We start from the raw sequence: 15946 nt of genomic DNA on the forward strand, positions 1-15946 counted from the left end.
ATAACAAGAGCAAAAAGGAACAGAGCAACGTCTGGGGTTTACCATGGAAATATCAATGCTAGTGGCGCGAAGCAGCTCAGCAGAACAAACAAGATACCCAAACAATACCCATTCTCGGTAAGAAGTAACATTATTTCAGTTCATAATTTTTTTTCTTTCTGAATTTAATGACAGGAATTTTCTTTTCTATGATGATTGAGGCAAAAATAGTAGAAGAGGAGGGTTTCTTTTTTGTAATTTTGACATATTGCAAACCAGGACATGTGGATGATTTTTAAGATTATCACCTCCCAACTATTATATATTTTCACTTAGACTGATTCCCCTTGTAAAAATTCGTTCACAAGTACAGCAGGAGCACAAAACTGTCATAAGATGATCATCTTATCAAATAAAATGAGCAATACAACTAAACATCATTTTAAAAGTATTTTGATGAGTAAAGAATGATATTAACCTCCCCAATACGTGGGCTCACAAAATTTAGGTCCTCTTGTAATCCTTTCAGTGGTGGATCGTAAGAGTCTATAAATTGAACCAACCTGAAATCCAGAGACAGAAAGATATATGGTGTGATGCATCAATTGAGAACTAAAATCATATGACAGTTTTTATCTTTTGTTAGTAGACCCTAAATCCATAACCTCACCCCCACCCCCCTCCCCACATTGTTGATACAAGGAGAAGAGGAGCTCACTGGCAAATCATATGACAGTTATCCTTTCAAATATTAAGAAAATAAATAAATAAAGAAGTATTATCTGCAACTGGCCATCAAATGTTAATCTAAGCATCTAAAAGAGTGTTTTCCTTCTCCTAAAGATTGTTATGTTATAATACATACAGAGTACATACCAATCAACCATGATAAAGATGATTCTCTCTTTTGGGTAGCCAAACACAAATCATACTGATACACCCTTATCGGTTTGAAATTGTGACCTCACCATCTGCCCATTGTTTATAGCAGTAGATTCCATTTGGTTCCAAGACCATTGGCCCATAACAAAAATTATGACAAGTCACAACTAATATTTATCACAAAAAGGATAAGCACAAGCTTTAAACACTATATGCAGATCATAGGGCCACATGGGCATGAATAAGGTGGGCATCACTTGTTCATGTGTGAAACATAACAAAAAGATTCTCTTCAAAAGAAAGAGTCACACCCATTCAGTTACAAACACAGTACAACCTCTAAAAACTTCCTCTGCTCTTCTACTATAAGCAGCAAAGTAAATGGAATCCTTATTTATTCCAGTCAGTGACTTGGACATAGAGAGTTCCCTCCAAACATCTTTGGACATCAGGTTACATGCCACTAACAAAATTATAAGCTAGCTGTATAGCGTATAATCAGTAAAGAAAAAGGAAAATTCAAGATACTCCTATATTCATAATAACAAACCCTTCTAGGAGTACCAACATAATTTTGAAAAGTAGAAGTATCTCCTACCTAGGGTAAAAATCACAATCTCGGTCGTTATTTGACATGGCATGTAATAGGTTATAGATTTGAAGCACCATTTTCCTTGGTATCTGTTATGAAAGCATTGCATTAGCACAAATAAAAACATGCTGTATAGTACATGACTATACACATACATAGTTAAGACAAAGCAGTCAAAAGGTTTCAACTAGAGGACTTTTTTTTTTTTTAACATCAAAGTTAGAAAACTAGAGGACTTTTAAGAGAAGAATAAACAGGAAGAAAATGAAAGACAGAAAAATGAAACACAATGGAAAGTTGACTTGCCTTCTCAGAGAAAAGGTTAACATGGACAAAGGAACAAAAGAGGTCCATAAATGCATGTAGTATAAGCGAGTTCTGATGGGGCTGCAAAATACTGTCTTAAGTTAACAAGCATAGCCTCGATGATTTTTGTCAAGAAATAATTACTCTAGCAATTTAAGTAGTCAGAGAACAAAGTAGAGTTTTATTATTTCAGCACCCCCTCATGTGGGACCCACACATGGGCATCAAAACCTTATCAAACATTTATCATTACAAATGTACAGGGGACTTCCTCTTGCACCACATTAATAATCAATTACTCTAAACTTACCCTAATCACTTTTTTGTGAAATAGTTAACAAAAGAGGTATAACAGTAATACGGAATATGATGCTCAAGATAGAGCTTGAGTTTCCTCCTGCACTAAAAAAATATGACTCAGAAAATTTGGACTATAAATTGATTTTGCATCCCCACTACCTTCAGTTGTTCACTTTTTATTCTTCTAGCATCCTAAGACTGTTCAAAAAGCCTTTGCACAAACCATCCACGTCTCCCAGAGTGACAGTTTTTTCAAATACATCTTTTGCAACATCCATTCAAGGAAACAATTTTAAAACACATAGAGAGAGGAAGATCATTACACTAGGAGAGGTCAAGGTTTCTATGAAGAGCCTAAAAGTAAGTTCAAACAACCCTACCGATAATAGGACATAGAAGTGAGAACTCAAAAGCTTTTGTAAACCATATGCTCTCAGTCAGATTTTCAAATGGAAGAGGAAGCTCAATGTCTGTCTTGTACCTTGTTCCCATGGCAAGCACCATACAACTATTGGTTGCCATTTCTCAGAAGTTGACAACTGAGCTTTCTAAAGTGACCAGTTGCTAACAGTTTCCACTCATCAAAGTTTACATCCATAACATATATTTTGAACAATGACGAGAATTTGAAACTCACCAACAATGTAATTACTGTGCTACTTAGATCCAGAATAAGCCGCAGAGCTTGTTCTCGAAATGCCATCAAGTCAAGAAGAAGCTGGCCCAAGCAAAGGAAAGTAATTAACTGAGTATATTTACCAGGCAATTGATTCTTAAACTATGTAAAAGTTTGCAACTATAAATTCATCATTTGACACAGAGTTATATAAAGACCCTGTTTTGAATTAATATAATGAAGTGGAAGCTCAACAGATCCCCACAATTCATTCCTAGCACGTACAGTCCAAGCTTGCAGTAGAACAAGGAAGTTCCAGATACATGATTTGATGTCATGGATGAAACATGTTTTTCTTATAAGTAATCATGGATGAATTTTGCTTAATAAAAAGGGAAATTAAATGAACTTAATAAATAGAAAAAACGAAAAAAGGAACAAAGAGGTCGCTGCTCCTCAAGTCATGAAAAATGCTGAAAAATATTAATTAGCCAAGTCATCTCATTCTATTCACAAGTTAAACTCAACAAATAATCACAGGACGAGATAATGGCAATGAATAATGAGAAAGAGAAATTGATTAAATGATATGACACTAAAATTCTAATTCAGGATATAACATCAGAATTCCTTTCACCACCTCAAGTATAAAGCTATCCATCATACTTTATAAATTATACTGACAAAAAATAATAGCATTCCAATAATCCTCTTGTCATCCCCTCATTGGAAACAATTTCTAATTGTTTTCTCACAGTATTTATCAAAGAACAATGAATTAAGTTAAATAAAGCTTCTTAATTCTCACTGATCATTGTGCCACATGAGATGACCAAATGATTTGGTGAGCACACTCACATGGTAGCCAAGTAGTAATACAGTTAGTTCCAGTTACGCAGTTGATTACATGAAATACTGGATGTTGGGGGGGGGAGGGAGGAGAGAGGGGCGGGGTATAATCAGAATTTGGAACAAGGAAAACACTAAATTATTTATGAAATGATATGGCTCATCTGCAACTGCAGTGCTTTCTTCTTAGTTCCAGAACTTTATTATGGTAATTACTAGGTTTCTTTTATTTTTTGGCTAAGGCATAGCTTATCTTCTCTACTAAACATGTGTTGTGATACATGGAGGTTCTATCATGACAAGTGTTATTGTTATGAAAACTACAGTTGACAAGCTAGATATTTGAACAATTAAAGACATGCTTGGATGTGCATTTGACAACATTAACTCGAACTAGCCTTTAATCATCAGAACATTAAACAAAAGACATGATTAAAAGAGTGAGATGACAATCAATCTTTGGCTTTTCATGCAGGACTGGGAAAAAAAAGACTTGGGGGGGGGGGGGGGGGGGGGAACCCATTCAGTTTATTAGTTGCACACAAGCTTAACTTTGACCATGCCCATAATTTAGAATAAATAACAAAATATGGGTCAAAAATAAGTAAAAGAAGAAGAGAAGAAGTAAACATAAGTACCAACTCTATACCTGAACCCATGGTTCCAAGCTCTGCAAATGAAGTTCTACACTATCATGCAAAGCATCCAATGCAACCTTATCAACCTGCAGCAAGGTCACCCAAGGTGAAAGAATTCACTAGTGACACATAAGTAATTAACAAAGAAAACACCTGACTTTGAATGGGAAAGGAAATGAATTCTTACACATTCAAGTTGTAATTTGCTAAAATGCTCTGGAAACTTCTTTGAGAGCAAAATGCAAAGTTTTGGGTAATTAGGGAACACACCCGCTTTCCAAAATGCTTCGGTAAATACATGTCCAACTGGATCTGGGTAGTCCAAGATTTGATTCAACCTATACATTTTAGCCATAAGACCTTCAGCAACTTCATTAAGTTGGACCACCCACTTCATGTTCAAACCCTTTTGAGACCCGCCTGAACTCTAGACCTGTCCATCAGGACCTGCATTCCTAGAGCTCCTAGATGTCATTGGAGGTGTCATTTGTGGACACAAGTACTCAGTCCACCTTGATGGTCCCTCTCATTCCCTTTATCTTCTTGGAGGGGGTGACATTGAGGAATCTTGACTTGAAAATAGCCGCGTGAGTTGGGTGGTTTGGGAATTCGGAATTTGGCGTCTTTTAATCAGGCCCTATTAGGGAAATGGCTTTGGAGGTATGGCCATGAAACCACTCATCTGTGACGAAGGGTCATTGCCATGAAATATAGGGAGGGAAAAGGGGGTTGGTGCACTAGAGCTTGTTGTAGGACTCATGGTTGTGGGTTATGGCAGAGTATTAGTGAAGGGTGGGATATTTTCGCAAAGCATGTCTCTTTTGTGGTGGGGGATGGTTCTCATATCCTTCTGTGGCATGATAAGTCTTGGGAAGCATGTCTCTTTTGCAAATCTGGGTTCTCAGACCCAGGATTCTCACAGGAGCAGTCTTGGGAAGGAGAATACTCTGTCAGGGGAGAAGGTCTTTTCGGCTGAAGGTGATGGTGGGATGAGTTTGGAACTCTCTTTTAGGCTGGATCGTGGGCCTAGTGGTAAGTGGGGGATCAGCTGGTCCAAAGTTACTGAGGTGGACCCTTCTATGGGCCAAGCATCTAACCCAAAGCCCTCTCTTTCTTTTAAGCCCAAATTTGTCCCTCTGATTAACCAAATTCCAAACCCAAAACCCTTTCAAGCCTCTAACCCAAAGCCCATTCCTAATCCAAACCCCTTTCAATCCTGTCCTATCCGTGGGCCTAACTCCAAACCCAAAGCCCTTCCACCTTCGATTGACCCAGCCTCTACCTACCTCAAAGCCCAAACAAAAAACTTCTTATAAATGGAAACCCAAGCCTTCCTAGCCCTCCTTGATACAACCTCAGACCCACCCACTGTCTTTTTACTCCTCGCAAGCCCTTCCCTCCCACCTAATATCGTCGGCAACAGCAGAAACTGGTAGCGATGAGTTTGTCACTAAGCCTTTGCCGTCGCACATGGAACCAACGAGCACCGAGAAGTTTCTCTCAGTGCTCGACAACTCTGAAGCCTCCGTGGCTGAGTCTAGCTGTTCCGATGCTTCGGTGGATGAGTCCCTGTGCTCTGATGATGAAGTGGCCTTGCATCGTGACATCCAACGGATCATCCATGAGCACACAGACAACGCCATCAGGAAATGGGGAAATTCTGAGCAGTGGGTTCTCGAATTACGAGACGGGAAGAGAGTGGCAGTCCCGATTCATATTTCTTTGCCACCGGAAGCTGCGGTTGTTGGAGTGGATGAGTCAAACCAGTTGGCGTTGGTACCAGAGCTGTCATCGGAACCTAGGGAGATAAATTCAGAACTGGATAAAAGGGTTGATGTTAGTGTGGAGGATTGGGTATCAGATATTTGTTCTGAGGATGCTTCTCAGTTTACTGATTTATCGCCTCCTCTAAGTGTCGAACCTCTGGCCTTCTCCTTACCTATGGGTGTTAGGGAAATTTCTGAAGGGTCAGCAACTCTGGTTGTGGAGAGTTTGCTGGGAAAGGACAAGTACTCAGAATGGTTTCAGGAAAAATTCAGTGGCTTTGATGATTTTCTTGGGACATCCCTCAAAGGTTTGGAAGAGCCAGCTACCAAATTCCTGTTGGCTGTTGAAGCTGAGTTACAGCAAAGGGATATTAAGGAAAAATCTGATAAAGCCATGAAGAGCTTAGGGAGGAAAGGGATAAGGGAATTGAGGGGTTTGTTTAGCTCTGTCAATTATGGTTCAGCTTCTTCTAGGCGCAGTGATAATGGTAAGGACAGGGCTCTATTTATTTCCCAATGAATTTGAAGATTATATCTTGGAATGTCAGAGGTCTGAATGGCAAGGAAAAATGGCTCAAGGTTCGTAATTTTTTACGCTCTTGGAGGGCTGATATCGTTTGTTTGCAAGAGACAAAATTGGAATGGGTTACAAGAGGACTTGTTAGAAGTATTTGGAGTTGTCCTTTCATAGATTGGTTATATTTGGGTTCTGAGGGAGCTTCCGGTGGAATTCTACTCTTGTGGGACACAAGGGTGGTTGAAAAAATAGAAGAAGCAGTGGGGCATTTTTCAATTTCGTGTAGGTTCAAAAACGTCAGTGATCATTTTGAGTGGGCCTTCACAGGTACCTATGGCCCAAATTTAAATAGGGCGCGTCAATTTTTGTGGGAGGGATTGGCAGGCTTGATCAGTTGGTGGAATTTACCTTGGTATTTGGGAGGTGATTTTAATGTCATCCGCTTTCCTTCGGAGAGGTTAGGGGCGGGAAGATTCACTCGCTGCATGAATAATTTTTCAGATTTTATTTCTCTTCATGGGCTAATGGATAACCCTTTGGAGGGAGGTCTTTTCACATGGTCTAACTCTACCTCGGCCTCTAGAATTGATCGGTTCCTCTTTTCTCCGGCTTTGGTAGATCACTTCTCTCATTTCTCCCAAAAAAGGCTTCCTAGAGTGTTATCCGATCACTTCCCTATTCTGTTGGAGAGTGGGAATCATCGAAGAGGGCGAATCCCCTTTCGTTTTGAGAATATGTGGTTGAAGGCAGAAGGGTTTCTTGATAAGGGGAAGTTCTGGTGGGAAAATTACCATTTTCAAGGGACCCCAAGTTTCATTCTAGCCAAGAAGTTGACTACTCTAATATCAGACCTAAAGAAGTGGAACGAAACAGATTTTGGCAATATCACGGTCAAGAAACAGCAATTATGGAGTAAGTTGAATGCTCTTGATGTTAAAGCGGACAATTAACCTCTACCAGAAGAGGAAATGTTGGAAAAAGCATCCCTTCGTGCCGATCTTGAGAAGGCAGCCTTGTTAGAGGAGATTAGCTGGAGACAAAAGTCCAAAGTGTTGTTTTTAAAGGAGGGCGACTCCAATACGAGGTTTTTTCATAGGATGGCTAATTCTAATAGAAGAAGTAATTGTATTGAAAACCTCATGATTAATGGGGCTTTGTCTTCCAGCCAGGATAGGATTGCTGACCATAATGAACAATTCTATTTGAACCTTTACTCAAAGCGGCAAGAGCAGCACCCTTTCCCAAATGTTTTGGATTTTCCTAGGATTTCTAGGGATAATATGGATTGATTAGAGAGACCTTTTGAGGATTCTGATATTTTTGATGTCATCATGGAGTTTACTGGGGATAAATCTCCTAGGCCTGACGGTTTTTCGATGGCTTTCTTTCAAACTCGCTGGGGATTCTCAAATCAAACATCATGGCTGTGTTCCACCATTTCCATGATACTGGCCAGTTTGAAAAAAGCTTGAATGCAACTTTCATTGCTCTCATTCCTAAAAAAGCTGCAGCAGTGGAAGTAAAGGACTTCTAGCCTATTGGCCTTGTTGGGGGGTTTATAAAATTCTTGCCAAAGCTTTGGCTAGTCGTCTTCGCATGGTTTTAGGAGAGATCATCTCAGCTCCTCAGAATGCCTTTGTTCTAAATAGGTAGATCCTTGATTCCGTTCTTATTGCTAATGAATGTCTTGATAGTAAATTAAAGTCTGGTCAGCCAGGGTTGTTATGTAAATTGGACATAGAGAAAGCCTTTGATCATGTGAATTGGAGATTTCTTAATTACTTGCTTGAGCGTTGCGGTTTTTGGATAAGTGGAGGCGATGGATTTCATTTTGTGTATCAACGGTTCGTTTCTCTATCCTTATTAATGGTACTCCTCATGGGTTTTTTGGAAGTTCAAGGGGGTTGCGGCAAGGTGATCCTTTGTCCCCCTTGTTATTTGTGTTGGTTATGGAAGCTGTCAGTAGAATGTTGGATAAGGCTGCCCATGAAGGTCGTTTATCAGGCTTTAGTGTTGGTGTTTTTGATGGAAGACCTTTGATGGTTTCGCATCTCCTTTTCGCTGATGATACTCTTATTTTTTGTGATGCTAATATTGATCAGCTACTGACTCTCCATATGTTGCTCATTTGGTTTGAAGTTGTGTCGGGTCTGAAGGTAAATTTGGGTAAGTTAGAGCTGGTGGCAGTGGGGTCAGTTCATGATATAGATCTTTTGGTGGCTATCTTAGGATGCAAACAAGGGTCCCTCCCAATGAAATACTTGGGTCTTCCTTTGGGGGCAAAATTTAAGGACAAGTCAATATGGATTCCAATTATTGAAAGGATGGAAAGAAAATTAGCAGGTTGGAAAAAATTATATTTATCCAAGGGAGGTAGAGTCACTTTAATTAAAAGCACTCTCTCTAATCTTCCTACTTTTTTCCTTTCCTTATTCCCTATTCCTGCTTCTGTGGCCAATCAAATTGCTAGACTTCAACGAGACTTTCTTTTGGGTGGTCTAGGAGATGAGCCCAAATTTCATCTGGTTGATTGGTCTTCGGTGTGTACTCCTCTCTCTTCAGGTGGGTTGGGGATTAGGAACCTGAGAACCTTCAATGTTGCCTTATTAGGGAAGTGGTTATGGAGATTTGGACAAAAAAGGATGCTCTATGGCGTCAAGTGATTGAGGTGAAGTATGGTCGTGATTGGGGTGGCTGGTGTTCTAGCTCTTTCTCTGGTCCTTATGGTGTCAATTTGTGGAAAAATATTAGACGGGAGTGGCACTCTTTATCTCGTTTTATTATGTATGATATTGGAGATGGATCAAAGGTGCTGTTTTGGCTAGATCATTGGTGTGAAACTTCTTCTCTTGCAGACCGCTATCCTGAATTATATAGGATTTGTCGTAGAAAAGAAGCAACTGTGGCGGATCTTTTGAGGTACACCAATGGAGTCCTCCATTGGGGGTTTCAATTTTGTAGGGAAGTGCATAATCGTGAATTGGAAGCTTTCAGGAGCTTCATCAATTCCATTTATAGCACTCCCGTAAGGGGGATTGGGGAGGACAAGAGTTGTTGGCTGCCCTGTAAGAGTAAGGGGGTTCACGGTTAGTACTTACTACCATCTTCTAGTTGGCCATAGTGAGCCGTTTTTCCCTTGAAAAAGCATTTGGAAGCAGAAGATCCCCTCTAGAGTGGCTTTCCTTGTTTGGACCGCAGCTTTGGGAAAATGTCTGACTATTGACAATTTAAGAAAAAGAAAAGTTTGCATTCTGGATTGATGTTATATGTGCAAGTGCAATTGTGAAAGTGTTGACCATCTTTTCCTTCATTGCCCGATTGCCATGGAGTTGTGGGATATGGTCTTCGGTTTATTTGGATTTTGTTGGGTTATGCCAAGGTCTGTTGTTGGGCTTTTGGCTTGCTGGCAAGGTCGTTTTGGTCGCCATCATAATGCAGATATTTGGAAGGTCATTCCTCATTGTTTGTTCTGGTGTATTTGGAAGGAGAGAAATAGTAGATGTTTTGAAGACATCGAGAGTTCCATGCCTGATCTTAAGCTTCTTTTTTTCCGAACCTTACTTGATTGGTTCTCTATGTGGAGAAGCCATCCTTTTCTTTCTATTTTGGATTTTCTTGACTTTTGTAATGTTCGTCTTTGATTTGTTCCCCCTTGTATACTCCCTGTATACTTGGGTGACTCTCTTTTTAATATCAACGAAATTATCTTTATTACTTATTAAAAAAAAAAAAAGATAAGTGGACTGGAGATGTTTTTCTTAAATTGCTTTATCCTCAGCTATTTCTATGTTCAGCCAATAAGTAGGCCTATATTTCAGATGTGTTAAACCCTCCTATGAGTGAGAATGATAGAGTGTGGAGTTTAAGATTTTACAGGGGATTCAATGAATGGGTGTTAGCGGCTTCCTACTCCCTTCTTCATCTCATCCATACTCGAACTCCTAGGGGTGGAGGGTGTGACAGGCTTAGTTGGGATCTTAATGGAAGCGGGAAGTTTGATACTCGGTCTTTTTATCATAAGATTCGAAATGCAGCTCCTTCCACTTTTCCTTGGAAGGGCATTTGGAAAGTTAAAGTTCCTAAAAGGGTGACTTTTTTCATGTGGACAGTAACTCATGGTCAGATTCTAACCTTGGATAACCTTATGCTTCATGGTCGTCCTTTGGCGAATCGTTGTTGTACGTGCTGTTGTAGTGCGGAATCTGTGGATCACCTGTTACTTTTTTGTCCGATAGTTAATTCTTTGTGGATGTATATGCTTCGGTTGTTTGGGATCAATTGGGTCATGTCAGGTTCAGTTGTGGACTTATTATTTAGTTGGTATCATTGGCTTGGGAAGCATAGTTCTAATATTTAGAATTTGGTCCCAGACTGTTTTATGTGGACTATTTGGACTGAACAGAATCAACGGTCCTTTGAGGATGAGGGGAAAATTGTGGTTCAGTTATTAGAGTCTTGCCAGCGGACCCTCTTTGATTGGTCTCAATGTTGGGGTTTCTCCGATTGTTCTACCTTTATGGATTTTCTTTCGTCTATTAGAATTGATTAGGGGCTGCTTTTGTCTTTTTGTTTCCTTTTTCATGTGTTCACTACCATGAACTCTTTGTATTTTTCTCGCTTTTTTCTTTTTAATAATATTCTCTTCTTACTTATCAAAAAAAGAAAATACTTACCGTGATCTTGCCATAGATTAATTATACCTCCACTCAAGACTTTCTGCAAACCAAGTTTAGCTTATGAGTCAATTTCTTTTATATTATAAAATTAGTCTATAGCAGACTTATCTTGTTTCACATCTCCGTTTACACAATTTAAAAAGAGAACACACTAAATGCACCATTCAGTTGCCAAAAAAATATATAGATGAATCAAGTTACATTCTTATCTTCCTTTTATCAGTTTTTCTGGGTAACCAAAAAGGTCATAATTTTATGCATTTTCAGTCCAAGTGTCCAACTATTTTAGCTTTCAGCTTCTAAACCACTCAATTATCCCATATTTCTCAAAAGAAGCTTCACTATTATTGCACAAGGCTTTCATGCTTGCTTGGAAGCTAAGAAAATGCAGGACATATTTTGACTATTGAAAATTGTTACATATTCCACTCCAACATGAGGAGCACAAGAACCTTTCTTAGTTGAGTTGAGAATTACTATATATACATATATGAAAAGCAAACTAAGAAGCACAAATACCCTCCACAATTTTTTCACTTTCTTTTTAGTTTCTTCCAATTTCACATCAAACAATCAAAGAATACCTAAATAAAAGTCATAAACCCTAAAGAAAAAGCAAAAATATCCTAAATTAGTAACTAATTCTACATACATTTCTAGCACAGGTAATAAAAAATAAAGCATACCTGCACAAAATTCTCTGTTTGGTCGCCAAGAAAACAAGATTTCAAATGCCTTCCTCACAGTCTAGCGGCTTCAAAGGATGAAAACCTGAAATCGAGCTTAGCTCAGCTCAGCAGAACCACATTTTTCTTTCCTCATCAACCAAACAGTGCACAGAATTAGTAAGTCTTCATAAATTTCCAGCACATCACAAATTCTCTGTTTAATGCCGAGAAAATCTGAGAAAAGCAAACACAACAAAATTTCCAAAAAAATCTGAATCGAACTCAGCTCAAGCTAAGCAGAACCTTTTCAATCTTTTCTCAGCAACCAAACAGAGCATAAAATTAGCAACTCCAAATAAATAGCCAGCACATAGTCACAAAATTCTCTGTTTGGACGCCGAGAAAGCGTGAGAAAAGTGAACGAAACAAAATTTTCAAAAATATATGAATTGAACTTAGCTCAAGCTAAGCAGAAAGTGAATTTCGGGAGTCAACATTGCTATCTTTTAGTAATTTTGTATTTTCTCAACAACCAAACAAAGCATAAGGAGTCAGAGAGAGAGAGAGAGAGAGTACAATTTAGAGGTCAAAAGTTGAGATTGATGGATTGAGAGAATGAATTGAAGCTCAGATCTGAATCTGTCTCTCACTCTCTCTGCCCATTTAATACATCAAAGCACAGTGTTTTAGAGAGAGAAAGACTGTGGAGTGGTAGTTGGTGTAAAAAAAAGCAAGCAGAATTTTGCTTCTGCTGAAATTTTAGTTTTAGTTTTTAAGAGCAGTGATAGTTACACTGTTTATCACTATTTCAATTATAATTACATACTCTTGTTTTCACCATTTTACAATTTTAACTGAATTAACTCTTGTTTTCACAATTTTACAATTATAAGTATTTATTATACCTATGTTTGTACATGAAATTAATATTCTACTATTTTAAAGAGCTTTTAAATTTAATTTGATAAGCGGGTTCTAACAGTTCAATTGATAAATTTTTTGATAATTGAATAAGAAATTTGATGTTAAAAAAATGATTTGATAAGATAAATGGATTATGAATTGTCTGTTTAAAAATGGTGTTTTTCATTTTTGTCAATTTTTCCTATTTGATTAAGAAGGAAAAAAGAATAATATCCAGCTAAAAAGAAGGAAAAGAATAACGTAACTATGTAAGAGATAGTTATTGTAATATAAGTGTCAATTTTCCCTGCCTTAAACTTATTTTAATCAAGTTGAATTTAATTCTTCCCTAAAAAAAATAAGAATGTACACTCTTTTTTTAAGATACTGCAACGTTTTTACAGTTTTACTCCCATAAACTTTTTTTATTATATATTTTACTCAATAAATAAATAAGTCAATGAATATAATAACATCCAAATGAAAACTCACACAATAGACAAAAAATACCAAAATGAAACAAACAAAAAGAAATTGATTCAATTATGAGGCTTGGCAACTTTGCACTCTACATACCAAAATGCAACTGGAAAGAAAATCTCAGTGGATACGTACAGTACAAAGTTTCAAGGACTTCACCAATAATCCCCACAAGAGCATTTTCCTTCCTTGAAATGATGAAACCGTTTGTTGTCTCTAATAATTAATTCCCTCCCAACAATCTTAGACATGATCTTGATGGCATTGTGACAGTCACCACAGATACGAAGGTTCTTGATGATCCTAAGAGGTGTTCTCGCTGGAGTACTAATCAGACCATACGCAATTGCCAAACGCTCACTATGATAGAGCAAGGCCTGCTCCTTGGCCTCCTGATCAATGTCATGCAGAACATATCTTGTGTCCGGCACATAACCACCTTCTTTCATCCCAGCGGCCTTCAGCTTTTCATCATCCTTGTAGAGAGTTGGGTTTCTGAACTCACTGATCCTGTTCTTCCCATCAAGCATGCTGACTGCAGTATACTTTCTGGGAGGTGGGGTAGGGATCTTATTAGCAACAGCCTTCGACGGGTCAAGAGAAACCATTAACTCCTCAGCATGGTCTTCAAGATCAACATTTCCATGAATCCGAGCATAATTTCTCAATGCATCCCAAACCTCCACAGTGCGCTCAAAAGGCAATTTCTCTATAAAATCCTCTGCTTCATTAAGATGGCCACACTTCCCAAGCACACCTAGAAGCCCCATATAATGCTCAAACCCTGGCTCAATTCCATACTCACTCTTCATTGACTCAAAGTGTAAAAATGCTTCTTCCACAGCATCTACACTAGCACAAGCCGAAAACACTGCAAGAAAAGTATCCCCAGTGGGTTTCATCCCCAGCTCCCTCATCTGCTCAAACAACTGCAACCCATCATCACCCAACCCGTTATCCGCATACGCATTAAGCATTAAAAGCCAAGTGTCCATACTCCTATTAGGCATATGATCAAACACCCTACGTGCATCAGTCATCGCCTCACAACTGCTATACATCTCAATCACCATATGGTTCAAACTAAGGTCACCCCGAAACGTGGACTGCAGAAAGAAATCATGAACCTTTTTCGCATCCTCATACGACTTGGACACCTTAACTCTTTCTAACAACTTATAGAAGCAATTCCAATCAGCTTTAACCCCTTTCTCCATCAATTCGAGAGCTTCCTTAACCTTCCCCGAATTGCAAAGCATCAGTACATCATTAACCGAAGGCGGTGGTGGAGAATCAACCGGGGCTTGAACCTCAGCAGCCTGGCCTCTATTAACGTTTTGGGGATGTGGGTATCCCTTATTTTGATTGTTCCACTGGTTTGGTGATCTGGGTTGTTGAAAACTCGGGCTCTGAGTGTTGAACTGGTCAGGGTTCAATCCACGGTTGGGATAGTTCTGACCACTTTGATTAGGATATCCACGGTTGGGATAGTTCTGACCAGCCTGATTGGGATAGTTCTGACCACCCTGATTGGGATATCCACGATTGGGATAGTTCTGACCCTGATTAGGATACCCACCATGTGAATAGTTCTGGTTCTGACTCTGTGTCTGTGTGTGTGAGTTCCATCCTTGGTTTTGTGGGGCCCACTGATTAGGGTTTTGTGAATTCCAACCCTGGTTTTGTGGGTTCCATTGTTGTTGTTGTTGTGGTTGTGGTTGTGGTGGTGAATGGGGTATTTGATTATACTCATTTGGGATTGCTGAGGTGCTTAGGGTTTTAGTTAGGGTTTCAGTGTTGTTGTTGTGATTGAAAATGAAATGAGAAGGGTATAAAGGTCGTACCTTGAAGAAGGAGGATGAGAAGTTAGGGGTTCGTGCGCGTCGTAATACCATGATCGACGCCATTTTTGTTGAGCTGAACTGAGATACCAAGTTCAAAACCCTAAACCCGCAGAGATAAACCCAATCGAAACGGTAGATATGAGCAAAAACCCCACGTAAAACCCTCTTGTTGGGAGTGGCGGCGGCGGCGGTGGCGGTGGGGGGAATGACAGAGGAGACGGTGTAAAGTTGCTTGTCGCCGCTGTTGAAGGAGTTGTTGAGCAATGCTATTGCTATAGGAATGAATGCAATGGCCTTTGAATTTCGGAGGAAATAACAGAACAGATATTGGAACTGGAGCCTGGAGGTGCACTCTTTTGAAGCGGTTGGATTTGGAGCTTGGGTCATGTTGTGCAGGCCCAACCCAAGCTTGATTCTCATCTTCTAAGTAAATGCAATAGCATGTAGGCTTGCTAGCTAGAAGTGGTAGAAACTATCAGCTGAGTCCAACTGATACCTTCCCATGCATTTAGAGGATTTGATGTTGGAGCCCAATCAAGCCCACCAAAGAATTAATAGGCCAGCCCATGTTACAAAGCACTTGTGATTCAATTTTTTTTTTTTTTTGATAAAAGATTCTTTCTGAAAATTGATATATTAAAAGACCACAAACAAAGACAGAAAATTAATTATATTATCTAGATTTTGGACACAAATAAATAATAATAATAGTAATCATTACTCATTACTCATTAGTAATAAATTTGTATGGACCAAGTTCAACCAGGGAAAAAAAAAAAAAAAAAAAAAGATATAGGCCATGCCATGCAAATGAAATCATTTCACCTCAACTCAAAGAGCCACTTTAGCAGGACAGCATAGGATAGTAAACTGCTTAGTTAGTGCTTATAATTAAAGAGATTTTGGTAGATATGTGGACTCGTTATCAAT

The 15946-nt window shown here is 39.0% G+C and overlaps 4 protein-coding genes across 6 annotated transcripts; 2 read left to right on the forward strand and 2 right to left on the reverse strand.

Moving 5' to 3' along the window:
- Positions 1-2496: 2496 nt before the first annotated feature.
- LOC142643986 (protein NAP1-like) lies at positions 2497-4559 on the reverse strand. Its single transcript, XM_075818681.1, has 4 exons — positions 4350-4559; positions 4174-4248; positions 2697-2777; positions 2497-2607 (listed from the first exon to the last, which is right to left on the reverse strand). Exons 1-4 carry the CDS (start codon positions 4557-4559, stop codon positions 2497-2499), a joined length of 477 nt encoding a protein of 158 aa, XP_075674796.1.
- LOC142643085 (pentatricopeptide repeat-containing protein At2g15690, mitochondrial-like) lies at positions 2729-15327 on the reverse strand. 3 transcript variants are annotated; one of them, XR_012845821.1, is made up of 4 exons: positions 13308-15327; positions 11808-11892; positions 4174-4248; positions 2729-2777 (listed from the first exon to the last, which is right to left on the reverse strand). XR_012845821.1 is itself a non-coding variant. In XM_075817630.1 (2 exons), exon 1 carries the CDS (start codon positions 15077-15079, stop codon positions 13328-13330), a length of 1752 nt encoding a protein of 583 aa, XP_075673745.1. In that variant the 5' UTR covers positions 15080-15327; the 3' UTR covers positions 11914-12023; positions 13308-13327. The 3 variants fall into 3 exon arrangements, 1 of the variants encoding a protein (XP_075673745.1); XM_075817630.1 differs by lacking the exons at positions 2729-2777; positions 4174-4248; positions 11808-11892 and adding an exon at positions 11914-12023; XR_012845820.1 differs by lacking the exons at positions 2729-2777; positions 4174-4248; positions 11808-11892 and adding an exon at positions 12005-12023 and having other exon boundaries at positions 13269-15327.
- On the forward strand, positions 6445-7734 carry LOC142643987 (uncharacterized). The gene is made up of 2 exons (XM_075818682.1): positions 6445-7357; positions 7406-7734. The coding sequence occupies exons 1-2, from the start codon at positions 6445-6447 to the stop codon at positions 7732-7734; spliced, it is 1242 nt and encodes a 413-aa protein (XP_075674797.1).
- On the forward strand, positions 7866-9536 carry LOC142643988 (uncharacterized). Its single transcript, XM_075818684.1, has 3 exons — positions 7866-7964; positions 8257-8636; positions 9056-9536. The coding sequence occupies exons 1-3, from the start codon at positions 7866-7868 to the stop codon at positions 9534-9536; spliced, it is 960 nt and encodes a 319-aa protein (XP_075674799.1).
- Positions 15328-15946: the final 619 nt, after the last annotated feature.

The sequence above is a fragment of the Castanea sativa genome, chromosome 7 (genome assembly GCF_040712315.1).
Source record: "Castanea sativa cultivar Marrone di Chiusa Pesio chromosome 7, ASM4071231v1".
Classification (NCBI taxonomy): domain Eukaryota; kingdom Viridiplantae; phylum Streptophyta; class Magnoliopsida; order Fagales; family Fagaceae; genus Castanea; species Castanea sativa.

What these genes read in the sequence shown, in the direction of transcription:
- LOC142643986 (XM_075818681.1), bottom strand. Translation starts at nt 4,559, where the DNA reads ATGAAGTGGGTGGTCCAACTTAATGAAGTTGCTGAAGGTCTTATGGCT. An exon ending in GCTTGGAACCATGGGTTCAG is followed by an intron (nt 2,778 to 4,173) that starts GTATAGAGTTGG and finishes TGCTTGGGCCAG; the next exon opens with CTTCTTCTTGACTTGATGGC. An exon ending in GCACAGTAATTACATTGTTG is followed by an intron (nt 2,608 to 2,696) that starts GTGAGTTTCAAA and finishes TGGTCACTTTAG; the next exon opens with AAAGCTCAGTTGTCAACTTC.
- LOC142643987 (XM_075818682.1), top strand. Translation starts at nt 6,445, where the DNA reads ATGAATTTGAAGATTATATCTTGGAATGTCAGAGGTCTGAATGGCAAG. An exon ending in CAAGAAACAGCAATTATGGA is followed by an intron (nt 7,358 to 7,405) that starts GTAAGTTGAATG and finishes AACCTCTACCAG; the next exon opens with AAGAGGAAATGTTGGAAAAA.
- LOC142643988 (XM_075818684.1), top strand. Translation starts at nt 7,866, where the DNA reads ATGGCTGTGTTCCACCATTTCCATGATACTGGCCAGTTTGAAAAAAGC. An exon ending in AAAAAGCTGCAGCAGTGGAA is followed by an intron (nt 7,965 to 8,256) that starts GTAAAGGACTTC and finishes TTTTTGGATAAG; the next exon opens with TGGAGGCGATGGATTTCATT. An exon ending in TTAGAGCTGGTGGCAGTGGG is followed by an intron (nt 8,637 to 9,055) that starts GTCAGTTCATGA and finishes TTGCCTTATTAG; the next exon opens with GGAAGTGGTTATGGAGATTT.
- LOC142643085 (XM_075817630.1), bottom strand. Translation starts at nt 15,079, where the DNA reads ATGGCGTCGATCATGGTATTACGACGCGCACGAACCCCTAACTTCTCA.